This window comes from Kwoniella botswanensis, chromosome 1 (genome assembly GCF_036426115.1).
Source record: "Kwoniella botswanensis chromosome 1, complete sequence".
Taxonomy (NCBI): Eukaryota; Fungi; Basidiomycota; class Tremellomycetes; order Tremellales; family Cryptococcaceae; genus Kwoniella; species Kwoniella botswanensis.
The window spans coordinates 12,273,973-12,290,424 of record NC_088599.1 but is presented as its reverse complement, the minus strand read 5'-3'; the positions used below and the strand labels follow the sequence as shown (position 1 = coordinate 12,290,424).

General features: G+C 45.3%; 7 protein-coding genes across 7 annotated transcripts; 2 read left to right on the top strand and 5 right to left on the bottom strand.

Moving 5' to 3' along the window:
- Positions 1-72: 72 nt before the first annotated feature.
- Positions 73-2,887, bottom strand: L199_004635 (uncharacterized protein; the record flags this gene model as incomplete). Its single annotated transcript, XM_064890360.1, has 6 exons — positions 73-114; positions 184-677; positions 810-1,449; positions 1,563-1,797; positions 1,927-2,483; positions 2,633-2,887. The coding sequence occupies 6 exons, from the start codon at positions 2,885-2,887 to the stop codon at positions 73-75; spliced, it is 2,223 nt and encodes a 740-aa protein (XP_064746432.1).
- Positions 2,888-3,325: 438 nt separating this feature from the next.
- Positions 3,326-6,506, bottom strand: L199_004634 (uncharacterized protein; the record flags this gene model as incomplete). Its single annotated transcript, XM_064890359.1, has 11 exons — positions 3,326-3,455; positions 3,561-3,693; positions 3,753-3,999; positions 4,063-4,175; positions 4,229-4,635; positions 4,697-4,823; positions 4,876-4,954; positions 5,014-5,134; positions 5,194-5,270; positions 5,343-5,609; positions 5,664-6,506. 11 exons carry the CDS (start codon positions 6,504-6,506, stop codon positions 3,326-3,328), a joined length of 2,544 nt encoding a protein of 847 aa, XP_064746431.1.
- A 330-nt stretch (positions 6,507-6,836) lies between these two features.
- On the top strand, positions 6,837-7,592 carry L199_004633 (uncharacterized protein; the record flags this gene model as incomplete). The annotated part of the gene is made up of 3 exons (XM_064890358.1): positions 6,837-7,014; positions 7,101-7,267; positions 7,329-7,592. The coding sequence occupies 3 exons, from the start codon at positions 6,837-6,839 to the stop codon at positions 7,590-7,592; spliced, it is 609 nt and encodes a 202-aa protein (XP_064746430.1).
- Positions 7,593-8,378: 786 nt separating this feature from the next.
- Positions 8,379-9,512, bottom strand: L199_004632 (uncharacterized protein; the record flags this gene model as incomplete). Its single annotated transcript, XM_064890357.1, has 1 exon — positions 8,379-9,512. One exon carries the CDS (start codon positions 9,510-9,512, stop codon positions 8,379-8,381), a length of 1,134 nt encoding a protein of 377 aa, XP_064746429.1.
- A 1,667-nt stretch (positions 9,513-11,179) lies between these two features.
- On the bottom strand, positions 11,180-12,067 carry L199_004631 (uncharacterized protein; the record flags this gene model as incomplete). The annotated part of the gene is made up of 1 exon (XM_064890356.1): positions 11,180-12,067. The coding sequence occupies one exon, from the start codon at positions 12,065-12,067 to the stop codon at positions 11,180-11,182; it is 888 nt and encodes a 295-aa protein (XP_064746428.1).
- Positions 12,068-12,491: 424 nt separating this feature from the next.
- Positions 12,492-13,349, top strand: L199_004630 (uncharacterized protein; the record flags this gene model as incomplete). Its single annotated transcript, XM_064890355.1, has 2 exons — positions 12,492-12,752; positions 12,945-13,349. The coding sequence occupies 2 exons, from the start codon at positions 12,492-12,494 to the stop codon at positions 13,347-13,349; spliced, it is 666 nt and encodes a 221-aa protein (XP_064746427.1).
- Positions 13,350-13,419: 70 nt separating this feature from the next.
- L199_004629 (uncharacterized protein) lies at positions 13,420-15,730 on the bottom strand (the record flags this gene model as incomplete). Its single annotated transcript, XM_064890354.1, has 8 exons — positions 13,420-13,783; positions 13,872-14,026; positions 14,111-14,463; positions 14,555-14,896; positions 14,996-15,065; positions 15,137-15,199; positions 15,302-15,502; positions 15,584-15,730. The coding sequence occupies 8 exons, from the start codon at positions 15,728-15,730 to the stop codon at positions 13,420-13,422; spliced, it is 1,695 nt and encodes a 564-aa protein (XP_064746426.1).
- Positions 15,731-16,452: the final 722 nt, after the last annotated feature.

Genomic DNA, 16,452 nt, shown 5'->3' with positions numbered 1-16,452 from the left:
GTAAAAGCTACACGATATGATAAGTAATGACGAACAATAATAATGCTAGAAACCTCGGACCACACATGGCATCTAAAAATCTAAAATTTCCATAAATTCTTTATCATCGGTATACTGACACATACGACACACTATCAGCATTGACTGTGTGACCCTCAAGCCAATAAGATACCTTAAACTCACATCAAACAAGACCAATCTCTCCCCATCCATAACAACCGTATCAATCTCCCTATTCACATACCTCTTTTCCGAATATGTGAACGGTAATTCCCTACCAGTCTTAATCTCATATTTCAATGGTAATTTCTTCTTTAAGACTGTCTCCTCAGAGACCAGAACGATACCATCCCTATCCCCATCATATTTCTGAGTCTGACTTCCATCTAATGACTTCCGCTTAGATGGCGAACCCCCCTTTTCGTTTGCGCTAGCAGTCGGAGGTGTACTCGACGTGTTGGGTGCAGACGAGGACGTAGACAATCCAAACATCAATCTCTGTACTATACCTCTCGGTGAAGTCGGTAAACTCCCAACGAAGCCTTCGTTCCGTCTAGAATACGTTTCCTGTCTTACTCGCATCGGATCGAAATCGTATAGTCTGACCGTGGTAGACGATTCGGAAGCGTGCGGGTAGGGTACGACGTATCGTGAGCCGTAGACGTAACACACCCAGGCTACGGAGAAGCACAGATACAAAAGTTGATTAACGCGCGATTCATGATATGTGTAGCATGATAAGATAGTCTCATGGCAAGACAAACAGCGAGATGAGGGAGCACCCAAGAACACGACACGATTTCACTCACAAGGTTCAGGTTCATCCGGACCTATCAACCTGACTTTCGGCGCTATCGATTCCCATCGAACAACCGGTGCAGGCCGAGGAAACGCCTGAAGTAAAAGCGGACTGGTGGGAGCAGGCAAGTACGCCAAGAAAGTCTTCTTGAGAGAGAACATAACGAAGTGTGGATGATTATGAGGAGCGGCAGTGAGAGGTTGACAGTAAAATTCAATGATGATAATCCCACTTTCAGGATCGGGGACAAACTGCTGTATATTTTCTGGTGGGTGGGTGGGGAATGTATGTCGAGGGGGTGGATCCGTTCTGATTGTTAATCTTGGTGGAGGGAGGTTCTCATCTAAATCAATGACGAACTCCGGTAAGTCGATGATAGCTATTTGAGTAGGCGTGTGAGGTGGAGCAGGTTCACTCGAGTTTGCTCCCTCGGATGTGGTAGAGGCGGTAGGGCAATTTGCCGTCGATGAGAATGGTGGGAAAGCATATATGTATAGATGATGCGTGAATACTAAATCACGAGCGTCGGCCAGATTATCTTGGATCAAGGAATCGGGCCGTAGACGTGTTCTGACTGATGGGACGAGGAAAGAGGTCGGAGTGAGTAGGATGAACGATTCGAAGGTCGATACCGCTGGCGGTTTGAGCGTCTATGGGTAGAGCGTATGTGAGTGAGCAGTTGTTCCCGTGTGATGGTGAAAGGGAGGTTAAAGAAGAGGAACGATTCAAGGGCATAATCAGATCCAGGATCTGACAAACTCACAACAGCCAATCTCCCTGTTGTCCATTGCCACCCCACCAGATGATCTTTCGCGCCGCTATTATTATTCCTCAACACGAATAATCCATCATCGCAGATCTGGAACCCTAGCGAAGCGATCCTCGCGTGCAGTGGACCTGGCCATTCGAGGACTGGTTGAGCAGCTTTGGGATGGGGTTGGAAGGTCGATAATGTCAAAAGGTGAATATGGAGAGTGTAGTTTCGGGGTGAGGGATGTCTGAGATGGGACATACATCAATACAATATTTCCAGGAGGTGAAGGACATACAATCTCTTTGATCAAGGACTGATACTCTATCCCCATATCAAAGAACAAAAAGTGAGGAAGTGCTCTGCTCTAACTTACCTCACTTCAGCGACCACAAACAGATCTTGTCCAGGATCAACCGCGAAATCCTGCATGTCAAAATCGAACTTGTGTGTTTTCCTAATATCATTAACCAATTGATCTTCTTCGTACTCTTCGACAACTTCATCTTCCTCATCGCCTCCTTGTTCTTCAGTATTCGATTTATCCTTTTTCTCTTCTTTCACATTGACATCCTCCCAATCATCTCCTTTACTCAACTCATAAACCGCAACTTCCCTCCCCGCCTCCCTAGGTCCGATAAACTGCACAGGCGGGACATTCCTCAACAGCACCCCTTCGAGATACTCATACAACCTTCCTTCACTCTCCTGGAATTTTATCGAATTCGAAGACCGAGCTTGAAAATTCTTGAATCTCGTTAATCTCTCTCTCAGCGTCGAAAGTAGAACCGCTTTAGAGGGTGGTATATGATTAGGATTAGACGATTGAGGCAATAAGGCATTAGGATTCAATCTGAGAGAATTACATTGTAAGGTGTAGGTGAGTGAGATGGGGATGGAGGATGATAGAAGTTCGTTAAGTCTTTTACAAACCTATATAAGTGGTCAAAATCAATTAGCAAATCGCACTTAGCACTTCGTATATCATCTATCCTTCAAAAATCACTATTGGAGCATCTGGTTATACTTAAAATATGAAAGATGATCAAGTGGAGCATGCAGCTTATAGACAACCGACTCACTCTAAAACATCTACTGAGCGTTATCCTATCCAACCCCACAAAGACCCTTTCCAGCAATTCATCAGGTAAAGCGAATAGCCAATTCACGCCGTTCTTATCTGGATTCTCATATGCTGGTGGGACCCTTCCTGAAGGTGGGAAGTACGATGCAGCTGGTGGTACAGGCGAAGAGGTGGTAGATGATGATGCTGATGAGGTCGATGGAGTTGGTGAGAAGGACGCTCTTCGCATTCGCAGTCGGTCCAACATTGACATCGCAGTGGTATTGTACTAGATGATATGCTGATGCTATGGCTTCTCAATCTGATGCTTGTCTAACACAGTATGATATCAAACAGAAAGCAAACAAAAGATGCGATCAGGTGTTAAGCCTGATGTGATGCGATGCTCAGTCAGTAGTCGGTCACCATCCTCCTCCACTCGACTTTCTCGACACACCTTGGTGGCAGTGGCGACGAATAATGGGCATCCACGCAAACAATCACTGCTTGGGTGGATGCATTGTATCAATGCCTATCCGATACAGGAAGGTTACACTGACGCTACCTACCAACTTCACATTGTTCAGTATGTTATGCATTGTCTGATAATATACAACTGGCATGACCTGGCAAAGATACAATACAATACAGTACAACAGACATAATCTCGTATGATTCATGGAAGCATTACCACTACGATACGTGTATCTCATCAGCACAAGCTGTTATGTAATGGCAACGGCTGATCACAATCACTTACAAAAGTCTCATCACGATAATCCACTATCGCAGGCAACCCCTTATCTTTCCTACGTGACTTTTCAGCTGCCCACTTCTCGAACCTAACGATCACAATGCGAAAAAGATAAGTCAGCTGTCTACTTGAATATGGGAATGAACCATGCTATGAATCCAGCTGAACCACCGAACAGAGTCAAAGCACATACCATTTCTTCATTTTCGCTCGACTCTTTTCATTTCCCACATTAACAGTAGCTATCATTTTGAGATCAGGTCCAGGGATTGATAAGGCGAAGCACGTTAATTCAGTGAAACTTGAATGTTCAGAGTATGGTACGCCTATACTCAGGTAAGTCAATCAGCATAAACGCCAATCAGCCTAGAATGATAAGACCCACCAAATAATTGAAAAGTCCTACAACTCCCTCTCATCTCCTTCAAATCCTTCTCACTGAACCATCTGGCCTGATCACGCTTGATGACAGTGTTGACATCAGGTAACATATCTGTACCTGCCGGTGGGGTATACGTCCATCCGGTAGGTCTGAAAGCCAGTACTCGATCAAAATGTGGGTGTAGTCGAGCGAGGTAAGGTTGCATACGATCGAGCTGGATATTACCAAGTGGTAAAAGGTGGACTTGAGACTGTGTAGATAATGTGTAAATCAGCATTAGACAATGTTATCACACGAGTATGTATGGACTTACCGATATGGGATCAGTACTTAGCATAGCATGCAGCTCTGGATCGGTCTGACAAAGCAGTATCCCTTTCTTTCGAGGATCGCAATATATGGTAGTTCCCAGAGCTTTCGCCACCGCTGAAAGAGGCATCAGCTGAAGGTTTAACGAGTTTCGTCACCAATAAGCTTACCTTTGACGATCCTCTCTTTCCCTATGGAATACGTTCCCATAACCACCAGGGTACGCCCCTTCGGCTTGACATCGTTGATATCTCTCAATTCCTCTTTCACATCGTTGTCTTCTTTCTTGACCAACCATCCAGCCATCATGGCTTTTGATCTTTCGGCCAACTCTGAGGGATCAGGTTTTATCTCTTCTCCTTCTTCCGCCTTTATATAAACTTTCGGCTGCATAGCTTGGAAGTCAGGTGCATTTGCGGACAATCCGACCACCATCTTCCGAGCTAACGATGCACACGCGTTGATCACTTGTGGTTGAGGCGGGAAACAGTATTTGGGATTTAGGTAAGTCGTATCGAGATAGCAAGTGTGAATGGGTGCTCTGGCTATCGCTGGGTGAAGGACCATTTTTGGGCATCTGCCATACAACTGAGTCAACTTGAGAAACAGTGTATTGGACCATAAAAAAAGACACTTACGCTCTAAAATCTCCACAATGCAAATACCGGAAGATCTTCTTGCTTCCCACGTAGGGTGACCTGAAGCCCGAATCACCGGCGTTGACAGTCTGTGGCCCTTCGAACAGGAATATAGATGATCCCGGACCTGATATCTGAGTGAGCTTCGATCAATAAGTATGGCGTAGGGGTCAGCTTACAATGGTTCGCCTCCATGGGTGTGACCGTGACACCACCGGTATTTGGCATCTCAAAAGGTATATCATCAGGTAACCCATGCTACACAGATAGTCAGCTTCATGCAGTAAGTCTCTGAATGCTATATGTAGCTGACTTACCACCCACTTGGGTTCCACACCCAACATATGTACGATTAGATTGGCGGTTGTCTCTGAACAGTATATCGGACCATGTGTCCAGCTCTTTGATAGATTGGTATAATGATCTGAGTGTGCGTGTCTATACGATGGTCGCTGTCAGTTCTACAGATCATAGCAAGAATGGACAAGGTAACATACGTCAAGAGGTACGCAGTGACTTTCGGTATTGCACCATACCTGAATGCATCGACAGCTACAGGCATTCCAGTCATGACCTATTCTCGAAAAGCCATGACCATCGTCAGCCGGTAAGATGTGTTAGGAACCTCTGGTGTAGCTGAACATACCTTATAGAACGGTGCCTTCCTCCTTCCCACAAATCGCTTGCCATCCCTCTTCAAATCCGCTTCCGCATCTTTCCATTGATCCTTCTCCTTGTGTCCACTCATAAGCACTGAAAATGCATTTGGTCCCTTGGTAGATACCTCTGGTTCGGGTGAGGGGGAAGGTTCAGTTGAGAAAGAGGCATAAGAGGATACAGGACGAGCCTTCTTGGCAGAACGTGACGAAGATGATGATGAATCGAGACAAGTATTGATATGATGCTGTGCAGCCTAGGAAATGACAATATAAGCTAACGAATATCCTAACAGCACAATGAAGCTTACCGTATTGACCTGCCCTTTCAACGATTTTCCACACACCGGACATTCCGAAATCTTCCCTCCTGATATACCTTTCTTGCATCTTCCCCTATTGATGGGTTCAGAAATAACACTAGCTTCGTCATCCCCTTCACCATCCTCTTCCATTCCCATACCTTCATCTTCAGGTTCTTCCCACTCTTCCGTCATATCAATGTTCATCCCTAGATCACTCTCCTTAAACTGTTTACTGGGTGTCGCAACCTGTGGTGTTTCAGGTTCGATCGGGTCAGGTAAATCCAGATCTGTTGGTTCCACGTCCATGTCTAAACCTGAATCATCATTCTCGGCATCATCGCCATCTTCCGGATCTTGATTCCGATTATGATCCTCATCCGAAGGAGGTATATCATCGTCTTCGTCTTCGTGCTCGATATTATGCATGTCTCCTACATTAATGACCTCAGGCCATGTAGTCGGTGGTCTGAAGTCTGGGTATCCAGGGAACGGAGGTGGTTTGCAGGAATCGATGGGTCTCAGAGAAGAAGGACCAACTTCGGGAGATATTTGGGACAATTTCCGTTTCCTACCCATTGTGCTGGGTGGTGAGACCAGTAAGATATCTTCATCATCGCTGATGACCACTGGATCTTCGATGGATCCCACAAGTAATGTCGCTTTTCCCTTCCCCTTTCTATCTTCTACTACAGGCTTGATATCTTCGACTACGACCTTCTCGGAAAGTCCGTTCTTGGACGCGCTTGATGTCCGACGAGGAGTAGGTGTCTTGGAGAAGAAAGATAGGATGTTGCCACTGCTACTTGCGGAGGGGGATTGCTTGGCTGATTTCGTTGATCCTCTTGCCATGTTGATGGGACTACTGATTTGTTGTCATCATTCGTCAAAAAGTCAAAAATATACAATTTCAGTGATACAATACAGATGGATAGATGGAAGATGAATGGATAACTTTACGATCTCGATGACGATGGACAGTCAGGAACGGCCATCCAGTCAACCGCCAATGCTGTCTCACGTGACTTGATGTTTGCCACCCGACCACGTTTTCAATCGAAAAGTTGAAATCAGAGCTTAAGCCAACAGTCCTCTTTGCTGCTCTCGTGCAACCCATTTTTTTGGTCCATTTCCAGTCCATTGTCAACACTTCCCAGTAGTCAACCCATAAGAAATCGCACCATGTCAAAGCCAACGCCCGTGACTGAGGATATCGAAGAGGTCTTACTGTCCGCTCGATATGGCGAAGTGGACGAGTTGAAAGAATTCGTAGAGAAGTTCGGAGCTGGACCGTTAGCTGAAGCAAGGGGTGAGAGGGGGAATACGGTGTTGCATATGTGTTGTGGAAATGGTCACATCGGTGAGTGTGCAGTGATCATCTGTGTGAGCAGTTATGAGGTTGAATATGGCACATGGGTTGATTTGCCGATCTCATGTTCACGTCAGATGTCCTGAACTACCTTCTTCCTCTCGTTCCCAAAGAACTCTTGTCGCGCACAAACGAAGCTGGATCGCCACCCCTTCACTGGGCAGTATCGAATAACCACGTAGCCTGTGTCAAAGCTCTGGTAGAATTATCAGAAGAACAAGGAGGCGGATTACCATTACTCAAGGTGAGCCCACCAACCCAACAATAAGCTATGAGGTGTACTGATGATACATGCTTTTTTCTAGCAAACAAACGCTAACAATCGAGATGCATTTGCCGAATCGATATTTGCTGGAGAGGGTAAAGAGGAAGTATCAGGGTGGATCGAAGGGTACCTATACAAAGTCGAAGGTGGAGATGACGAAGAAGAACCAACAAAAGATGCTCAAGTGGAAGAAGGAGAAGGAGAAGTGAAAGTGATCGAGGGTGATGATATGGTGAGAGAGGAAGCTGAGAAGGTGGATGAGTTAGTAGACAAGACCGAAGGTGTGGAGATCAGGGAGAATTAGAAGACTATTAGATTTGCCATTGTATGTATAATTTTTGCATTTGCCCTCTTCATTAATACTGAGTTTTCTCTCATTCATCTATCACTGCATACGAGATGTCTGCTGCTGTCATATGCCGTTGCTTCTCAACGTCAAGACTGACCACTGAAAAAGCTTATCTATACACTCTTTCTGCTAGTTGTAAACAACCTCTCCATCTTGCTCATCTCCTTTGTTCATCAACGCTCGTAAGCTCTACACGAAAAGGGTCAGAATCGAAGGAAATGGATACTGAACTGTATCATCTACATAACCTCACCTTTGGAGATCTACCTTTGAACGGGCAGACCAAGAAGTCCATGATCGACGGTCATGATTTATCCAGATACCCTGCGACCGGTGTGAACGTGAGGCTAACCGACCCTCATTCAGTCTTTGAAGCACTCAATGAAAATTTCAGTCTGAATGACGACCAGGATAAGCCCACTAATTCCGATGATATTGGTGAACTTGAGAGTATACTGACTCAATTCATCGATGAGCCGCAAAAATCCGGCTTACAAACACCTTTCCCAGAAATGTCCAAGTCAGATACACCTAGTGTTCACTGAAAACGAATTGAGAGATGATTTCGGAAAGAGCGCTTTCAACATGGACGGAGTTAGCATGTCATGTGCTATAGGTAGAGCGGGATCACTCGCTTGGCAGATTGGAAGGGAAAATATGCCGGCTAATCAATGCCATAGTAATCACACATAGTGAATTTGCATATTGCATATAATGGAATGAATATTGATCAGACCCCGTTCACCTCCAAAATTCCTGAATATCAGTAAGCCATCCATATTGGCTACCTCGATACTCAGATTCCGCTTGGGCAATGATCGCTCTTCTTGTCGAAAGGCCCTCGGAGCAACCGGGATTATTGACCTCCTGTATTGACGCTAAGAAGTCGTGTATCTGGCTTTCACGTTCGATTCGTTGTCGGGTCTCTGCTTGCTCTCGAAGCCTCGCCTGAGATTGTACATACCAGGATATATCATCAGCGACCGTACTCACACTCGTCACCCCTATTATTGTCGACATGCTGCCATTCAATGCCTGTCTCAGCGTTTCTACACTCCCATCAGACTCGTAGTTCGGTAAGACTTGTGTTCTTTCGGGTGTCAGGTCCCACATCAATTCGAATTGCTGTTTCGTTTCAGACGTCTGATATCTGAATTCTATCAGGTCATTCACTGCCGTTATGGGAATTGTGCTTTTCTCGCCTTCTCGCACACCCTCATTAGCTTGCAACATATCTTCCTTGACACGCTGGTACAGGGAACTTGGGTTTAATAATTTCATTGTGAACCCGACAGTTCTGAACCTCGCAAAAATATCATTTTCGATCAATTTGGATTTAACATCTTCGCCCAATGATGACAAGCTGAAGCGGTGGTGTGCGATCATACCGGTCGTTACTGTTTTGCCGTAAGTCTGGTTTTCTCTTTGTGGGAAGTAGACGGGATGGCATGTGCCGATGAACGTCAGCAAAGTATGTCCAAGGCCAAGTATGGACTCTAGCGTATTCTCAGTTACGCTCTTTGCAGCTTTATGGTTGGTTCGTCGATCCCAAGGGTCGATGCCAGAAGCGTCCATTTCGCTGTCAATTTTTGCGTCTTCGGTATGGATAGCTTGAGCGTGTAAAGCCAATGGATCAATGGCAAGTTTGAGTGTCCAATCAAAGCTGTCTCGTGCGTCTGCATCTTCCCACAGATTTATTGTATCCCCATCAGCAGGGAGCCCTATCCTATGCCTTAATGAGGAGATCCGGTGGGTCGGTAGATGTGCATTTTCCATGCGGGATTGTGGCTCGAGAGACTCTGTATCTGGCAGACGAGTGATCTCCCGATCGACGTTACCGTTCTGCGTGGCGCCCCTAGATAGCGGGTAAGGCATTTTTTTCCAAAAGATTGTGTATGTAAGGCGTGGCCTGCTTTTCACAATCCGTACGGTTCAACAGATCAGGGCTGGTATTTTAGCTTTCGCAAGTTACCGTCTTTCTGAGTTTTCAAATAGATAGCAAGGGCTATACAATCTTGGGAGGTGCAATAAGCTGTCGAGGGGCATCTTCCTGTGTAAACGCCCTTTTTATACCTTCCCAGAACCGCATCAGGACTGAAGGGACAAGTATCCAGAGAGTACTTCCCAGTTCCTTTCTTTGGATTCGAGAGGATCTGACAGCTGCGCCTTCGCGAAGATATGACCTCATTGTTTCATGCTACTAACAAAGAACTATTCTCAATCTGGACGGTGTTTCGTATAGGGATTGCGTATCTTTGAGGAAGGCATACTGTTTACCTGTATATACTTGAGAACGACTTAGTTGCCGCATATTGAGTAGCTGCAACGTCAAATTTGACACGCGATACAGTTTGGGATAACCATGCCAATCATGAGCGAAGGTGAGGATCTGGCCTTGCATCAGGGCGTTGCAGGGTTATGTCCTTTGACTGAAGACAACAAAAAGCGCTATACATATATACCAACACAATCCGACTATCCATCATCACATAAATTGACTTTCTACAACCACTTGCCCTCCGGACCAGGCAACAGTACCAATGGTGATCATGCAAGTCGGAGGCCTATCCTGATATGTGAGCTCGATTGTTCTCAGATTGGATTTCAACACCAAAGCCAGTACCAGATCTCGCCACTGTTAGTTCGCAATGCTCCTCTGGGACAAATCAGTTGGGACGACGGAGAGCCAAGCAGAGACGAAAAGCTCGACGTTACTGTGAGCGTACTGCAATCGAACAACTATCTATGCCGTCGCCGGACCTACCTACGAGGCCAGTGGGGGTGAAATCGGAAGCAACTTTGTTTGTACAGTACGTCAACCCCGACCACAAGTAACGGTAAGAAGGTCAAGGTGAAAATTCGACAGGAGCATTCTTTCATTCTAGATTCTCTGGCCGAGAGGGTACATGAAGGACAAACGAGAGAAAATCTTACAGATATATTGTCGAGATTGTACAAAATCGAATTAAGCATCAAATCCACGAGATCTATGACTCCTGAACTACAGAGAATATTGGCCCGCTAATACAAGCAGAATGATGCATTGGTATCTTTGCCACTTACTGCCCCTTTTTTGAACCCGATCATAAGGCGTATGATTGGAGAACGCAGAATGTCCAATCAAGACTGGATATTGAATTTCTCCTCGATTCGGCCAATACCAAAGTCTTTTCGTTTTACGATAAAGATCACAGCGAGCAGGCTCTGACCAAGGTATGGCAAGATGCGAAGTTCACTTTGGATGCAGCTTCGTCTCTGATAATCGAGGCAGAAGTAGTGGAAAATGAGCAAAGTGAAGAAGCGCAGAACACAGGTCAATCGACAGACAGATTGCCATCGTATACAGTGTCACTTCGTTCGAGGGCTCTAGTTATCCAAGCGTATAACCAGACTCAAGATCTCGAATCTGAAAGAGCCAGTATGTTTGGCATTGGGGCGTAGTCACCCAAAGAGAATCATTCTTTGGAGTCTGTAATATTCATATGAACCAGCCTACATAAATACTACGATGACACCGCAAGGTTTGGGCCAATCACGAATGATTACCACTGCCTCGTAGTGTGTCCCCAAAATGCAGGGTTCACCCCATGTGCAATCATCGTTGCTTCCTGTATCTCCTGATGGCAAGGTTGTACTTGAGCATCGACCTTGAGAACACTCGTGGCGGGTATCACAAACGCTTTCTCACCCAAATGAGTCCTCAATAGTGCTCTTGCTGATTTGTCATCATATCGGTGGTGCACTACAGTGTCATCCGAGTCGGCTTGGAAGGTGATTTCAATCCAGTTGGGTACAGCCACAGATGACCATTGATATGATCCTTCTGATCCTGATCGAATGACTGGGGGGTAACCCATAGGGACGTATCTCAAACAACCATCTTGGGACTTGAGATGATCTCGCAGAGTACCCGTGATGGTAGGAATGACAGAGTCGATTGATCTGATCGTACATCCAACCGAGCTGAACTTAGCCAACAGATCCATTCCTCTGATATACTTAAGGTATTCTTCAGGTAAGGTGTCCAATGTGAACTTAACAATCTGTTCAAAAGTGGCAGTAACATCTTTTGAACCGAATGTGTGATCGTACTCTGACTGTAAGACAGCCGTTGTATCGTTGGACTTCCTTGAGGTGATGTATATTGTATTCAGAGCGGCATCGGTAGTAGAGGGTCTTCCACCTTTGACTCTAGGCGGGCAGATCTTGAAGTGACTAGGGGTCTGGAGACTATCTTGGAAGAAATTTAGCGAGTCGATGGCGGAGAGACCATTGTTGACATCTCTCACGCTCATCTTGTGCGTTGACGAGATACATCCTCGAGGCAATGGGTAAGAGGGATCCCTCAAGAACAATTGTCTTTTGACATCGGTACCGGGGTGGGTCTCTGTCAAAACATTTTCTGAATAGTCGGTCTGGGCTGCTTGCATTGTTGAATGACGATTGGTGTGGTACTACTGAAAGCAATGATTGGAATTTTTTGAATGCAGTATTCGCTTGAAGCAATTTGATCGATATTGAGGGGTGTGAGCTTTATGACGCAAGTAAAGTACACCAATTGAGGCTAATCGAGAAGCGGAGCAAAAGCTCACATCACCGAATAACAGTTATCCTTTCATTTGCTATCGGCTTCTCAGACAGATGCAAGGAGATACAGTCCCTATCGAGAACTTGAAACGAATCGTATCGAGGAGTGTAAGAAGGGAGAGAGGACTGAAGACTTCTCACTCTGTTGGCCCCTCATCTCCTCGGTGATCGCTCACAACTTGTAGATACCTGTATACATCACATTGTACCTATCTAGGAATATACGCTACAGATCAACGTTTCTCCACTACAGATAACATCTAGATAATGTCGCAATCCACTGCCTCTCCGTCAATTCTCCAAGAGATCTTACCTCTAAGCCCCGCCACGCGAAGACGATACCTGAAATTATTATCCCCCAGCGATAAGAAAAGATCAGATAGGACCCGGCAATGGGGATCTTCGATGAAACTATCCTTTAACGATACCAAAGCCATCGAGCAACTTCCGTTCGTCCAGAATACTCTTCACCAACCTGCGTCATTCGAGATCGATCTCTCAGGATTTACTGATCCAGAGAGGGGCTCAGTGAGCGAAAATGTACTGAAAAGTATCTATGTCACCTCGAGATCGTCCGAAAAAATAGACAGTATGATAAGCTTGAAGCCCTTAGAAGAAGACGCCGCATTATGCGATAATGGCACAATGGAAAGACTCAGATCTCCATACCCCAAGGCTGCTCAAACCAGTGTGATGCAACGTGATTTCTTTACGCTCTAGAGCCTACCCGAGGACATCAAAAGGCGATTGCAAGATAGTAATATCCTGTCGAATTTCTCAAATATTGAGTTTAGTTTCCGGACTAGATCGGATGGATCCATCTTACCTCAACTAACTCGGACATTACCAGAATACTACAAAACCCCTGAAACGGAGAATGGACGATTGATAAGCTTACCTGTCGATAACAAGACTAATGAAGGTAGGGATCCGGACAACTATACATGGGAGACACTAAGTTTCACTTCTGAGGTTGAGATTTGCGTTGATGTCAATTCGGATAGGAACAAAGTCCTGCCGTGGTACGATGAAGAGAGTACCAAAGAGACTGTGAGAAGCATCCTGGGCGATTGGAAGAGTATACCGGCTGTCTCGATTTGTCATGTCAAGGCGACTACCTCCTGACGAAGCACACTGTACATATAGCAACGTATCTATGATTAAAGCATGCATACATGATCTACTATAACAAGTCTTACAAATCACCTTTCCCTACACCACCTACCCATTCTCTCAGTCTATGCATCACCTGACCAATCCCTTCACTCTGTATAGTATCTAAACAGCCCTTACATGTCCGCCTGAACCCTTCGAACGCGGTCAGAACGACAGCCAGTATGGTCGATATCGTCGATGTCGATGACGTTGTGTCTGTCTCATTCGCACTTCCCTCTATCTGCTTGATCTTCCTCTTACTTCCCTCTTCCTCCTCTTTTTGATGGGCAGCGTAAATCTGCCTGAACTCTTCTACTGCAGCTAACGATTCGCTAATTCGATGCAGGGTATTGAAGAGCGCTACTACCTCTGAACGCTGGAGTAAGTCAGGGTTGATCTTTGGGCTGAGCATGAAAGCCATTAGTCAGCAAGCAATTATGGCCTTCGATCAAGAGAAAGATAGTGGTCACATGAGAGAGAATCGATACTCACTCTAAAGCTTTGTCATCTAGTTCAAAGAGGATCTTCAAAGCAGTACCTATACCCGATACTTGCAATTTACCCCATAATCTACATTTATCACATCCTACACAATCCATGATCCTTGATACGTTCCTGAAATGAGTCTTGAACTGTTCTTTGAGAATCTACATAGGTGTCACATAGATCATCAGTTGCAATCTTGCATTGAAATGAAAGTATCTGAACGAAGAGCATGGTGGGCTACTCACAGGTGCATCTTCACTCCTGAAGAAATCACCCTCATCGAACCCTTTATTCATCTCATCTTGACTTGCCAAATCCAAAATCTCGTTGAATTTCTGTCTCGACAATCGATCACTCTCCCTACCTGATTTGACACCGAGTCCGTTCGTAGGTGCAGTGGCGATATCATAAGCACGAAGGTATGGTGCTGCCCTAGCTACAGCTCGCAGAAGTAAAACCGCGTTGAAGTAGACATTGGATAGTCGCTCGGGGTGGGTGGCCAGGCGTTGGATGAAACATTCTAGATTGGGTGACCATTCGCCTGTCGATTGGTCAAGGTAGTCGGCGCAGATGTGAATGGAGATAGATGCGTGGAGGCCTATTTGTGGGACAGGATATGATTTCAGTGGACACTCGTATAAGGTCTTTCTCACACTGAGGATCAATAATTGGGATCAACTTCAACTCACCAGAGACAACCCTATAATAGACTTTCTTCTCCTCGCACAATTCTACTTCACCCGCACCGGCCGCCGAAGGATGTTTGACCATCTCTGTACCCCACCCTTCACTCAATTTGCTGAAACCCCAACCTGGAACCTGCTCATCATTGCTTTTCGATATTCCCCCTGCACCAAGGACAGTATCTGCAATTTTCGTTGTCTTCTCGGACGACGACGACGACGATAAGGAAGCTTCGGATAAGCCAAAACAGTTTTCTTCATATATCGCTCGCCAGACGTTATGCGCCGAATCACCGGCATAACCTGTGAATCGTTCGGGGTTTAGGGTAAGGTCGATATATTGGCCATCTGTATCGTAAGGACACAAGTTAGCTGATTGTAGATACGCGATATTACTGAAAGAGCGAGTGGCCGATAGGATAGTGAAGAAAGATATATTGTACCCACTCTGATCGGCATCATCTTCAACATAACAGAAATCTTGTTCTTTGAAATAACATCCTGATACTCCCTCGTCCTACATATGGACGTTGACGTTAACACATGCCCGAAAAAGTGGACGAACCAATATGTGATATGTGGACTCACCCCTGCAGAAGAAACTTTTATTTCTGATAAAGCCCTCGCCCTCCATTTCTCAGGTATATCATCCTACAAATGCAAGGAAAGCATTAGTACACTCCACTTTTTCTGATCGCATGTCCCAGATCGAACCTGACTATCCTCCCAGCTCTTATACGCCTGCTCACTCACCTCATTAGCCTCCTCGACTCCACAATTCCTATTCATGCAAAAACCATTTTCGTGCCAAAACGGACACTCCTTGTACAAATCCACCTTGTAATGCTTGAAAAAGGGGTATGAGACAAGTTCGTGTATCGTGGGGAAGAGTTTCTTATTCAGGGATTCGACGGTCTCGTATAAGCAGTGAGTAGATTCGATAGGGCCTGATGGCTATGTTATGATAGATGCACCAAGTCAATACTGTTGAACTCTCCTTTGGAAATACAGGATCAAGTGAAGTGAATTACTCACACTGCAATATCCCTCTGATTTACCTTCCAATACATTCCTAGCTACTTTACTCTCAGGTTTCAGAGAGTCTTTACCTGTCAGACCGGCCCCATTGACGAAGGTTGTCGATGATGAAGCTACGAGTGCAAGTGCGAATGGCACTTTCATGCTGTATCGGGATGAAGGAGTATATGGTCGACTAGATTGGTTAGGTTTTCGTTGATTATCTAATCCTTTCGATATTTTGATCGATTTTAAGTGTATTCCTATCGATATTTGGTTTTGCTTTTGGCTTCTGGGAAAAGAATCCTGTCTATCTGTCTTTTCTCTAGTTGTTGTTATCTTAGTATGTCATTATACAATTGAATGATGATGCTGAATAATACTCTAACTCTGTCGACGTGTCCGAAATTACTTGTGTCGTTGTCGATCGCGGAGGTGGAGGTGGTCCACCGGAATACAACTACGGATCATCTCGGCGGTAGTACCCGTGAGATCGCCCATATAGTCTTCGCTTTCTGCATTCGTATCGGGCTTCAATCCAAGGTGTTCTCAGACTGACGGTGGATAGTGAGCGAGCGATGGCTGCTGTGCAAGGAAGAGTAAAGTTGTACAAGTTTGACATGAAATTCATCTTTCCATATATAGTCATAATTGTACCTCGTAACTCGATTATCCTTACCCTCCCTTCCTTCTTTCGTTGGATCGTTCATATATGAAGGTAACATGATGAGTGGAAAATGACCACGAACAGGTAAATACAAATAAGCTGAATTGAGATAGATCGTAGATAGGTAGATATATATACAACATGGTCAGGATAAAATAACGGAAATCACCATCCTCTGTCCGCTAAATCCTTCGCTGCTTGTTCGTTCAGTTCTGTCAAA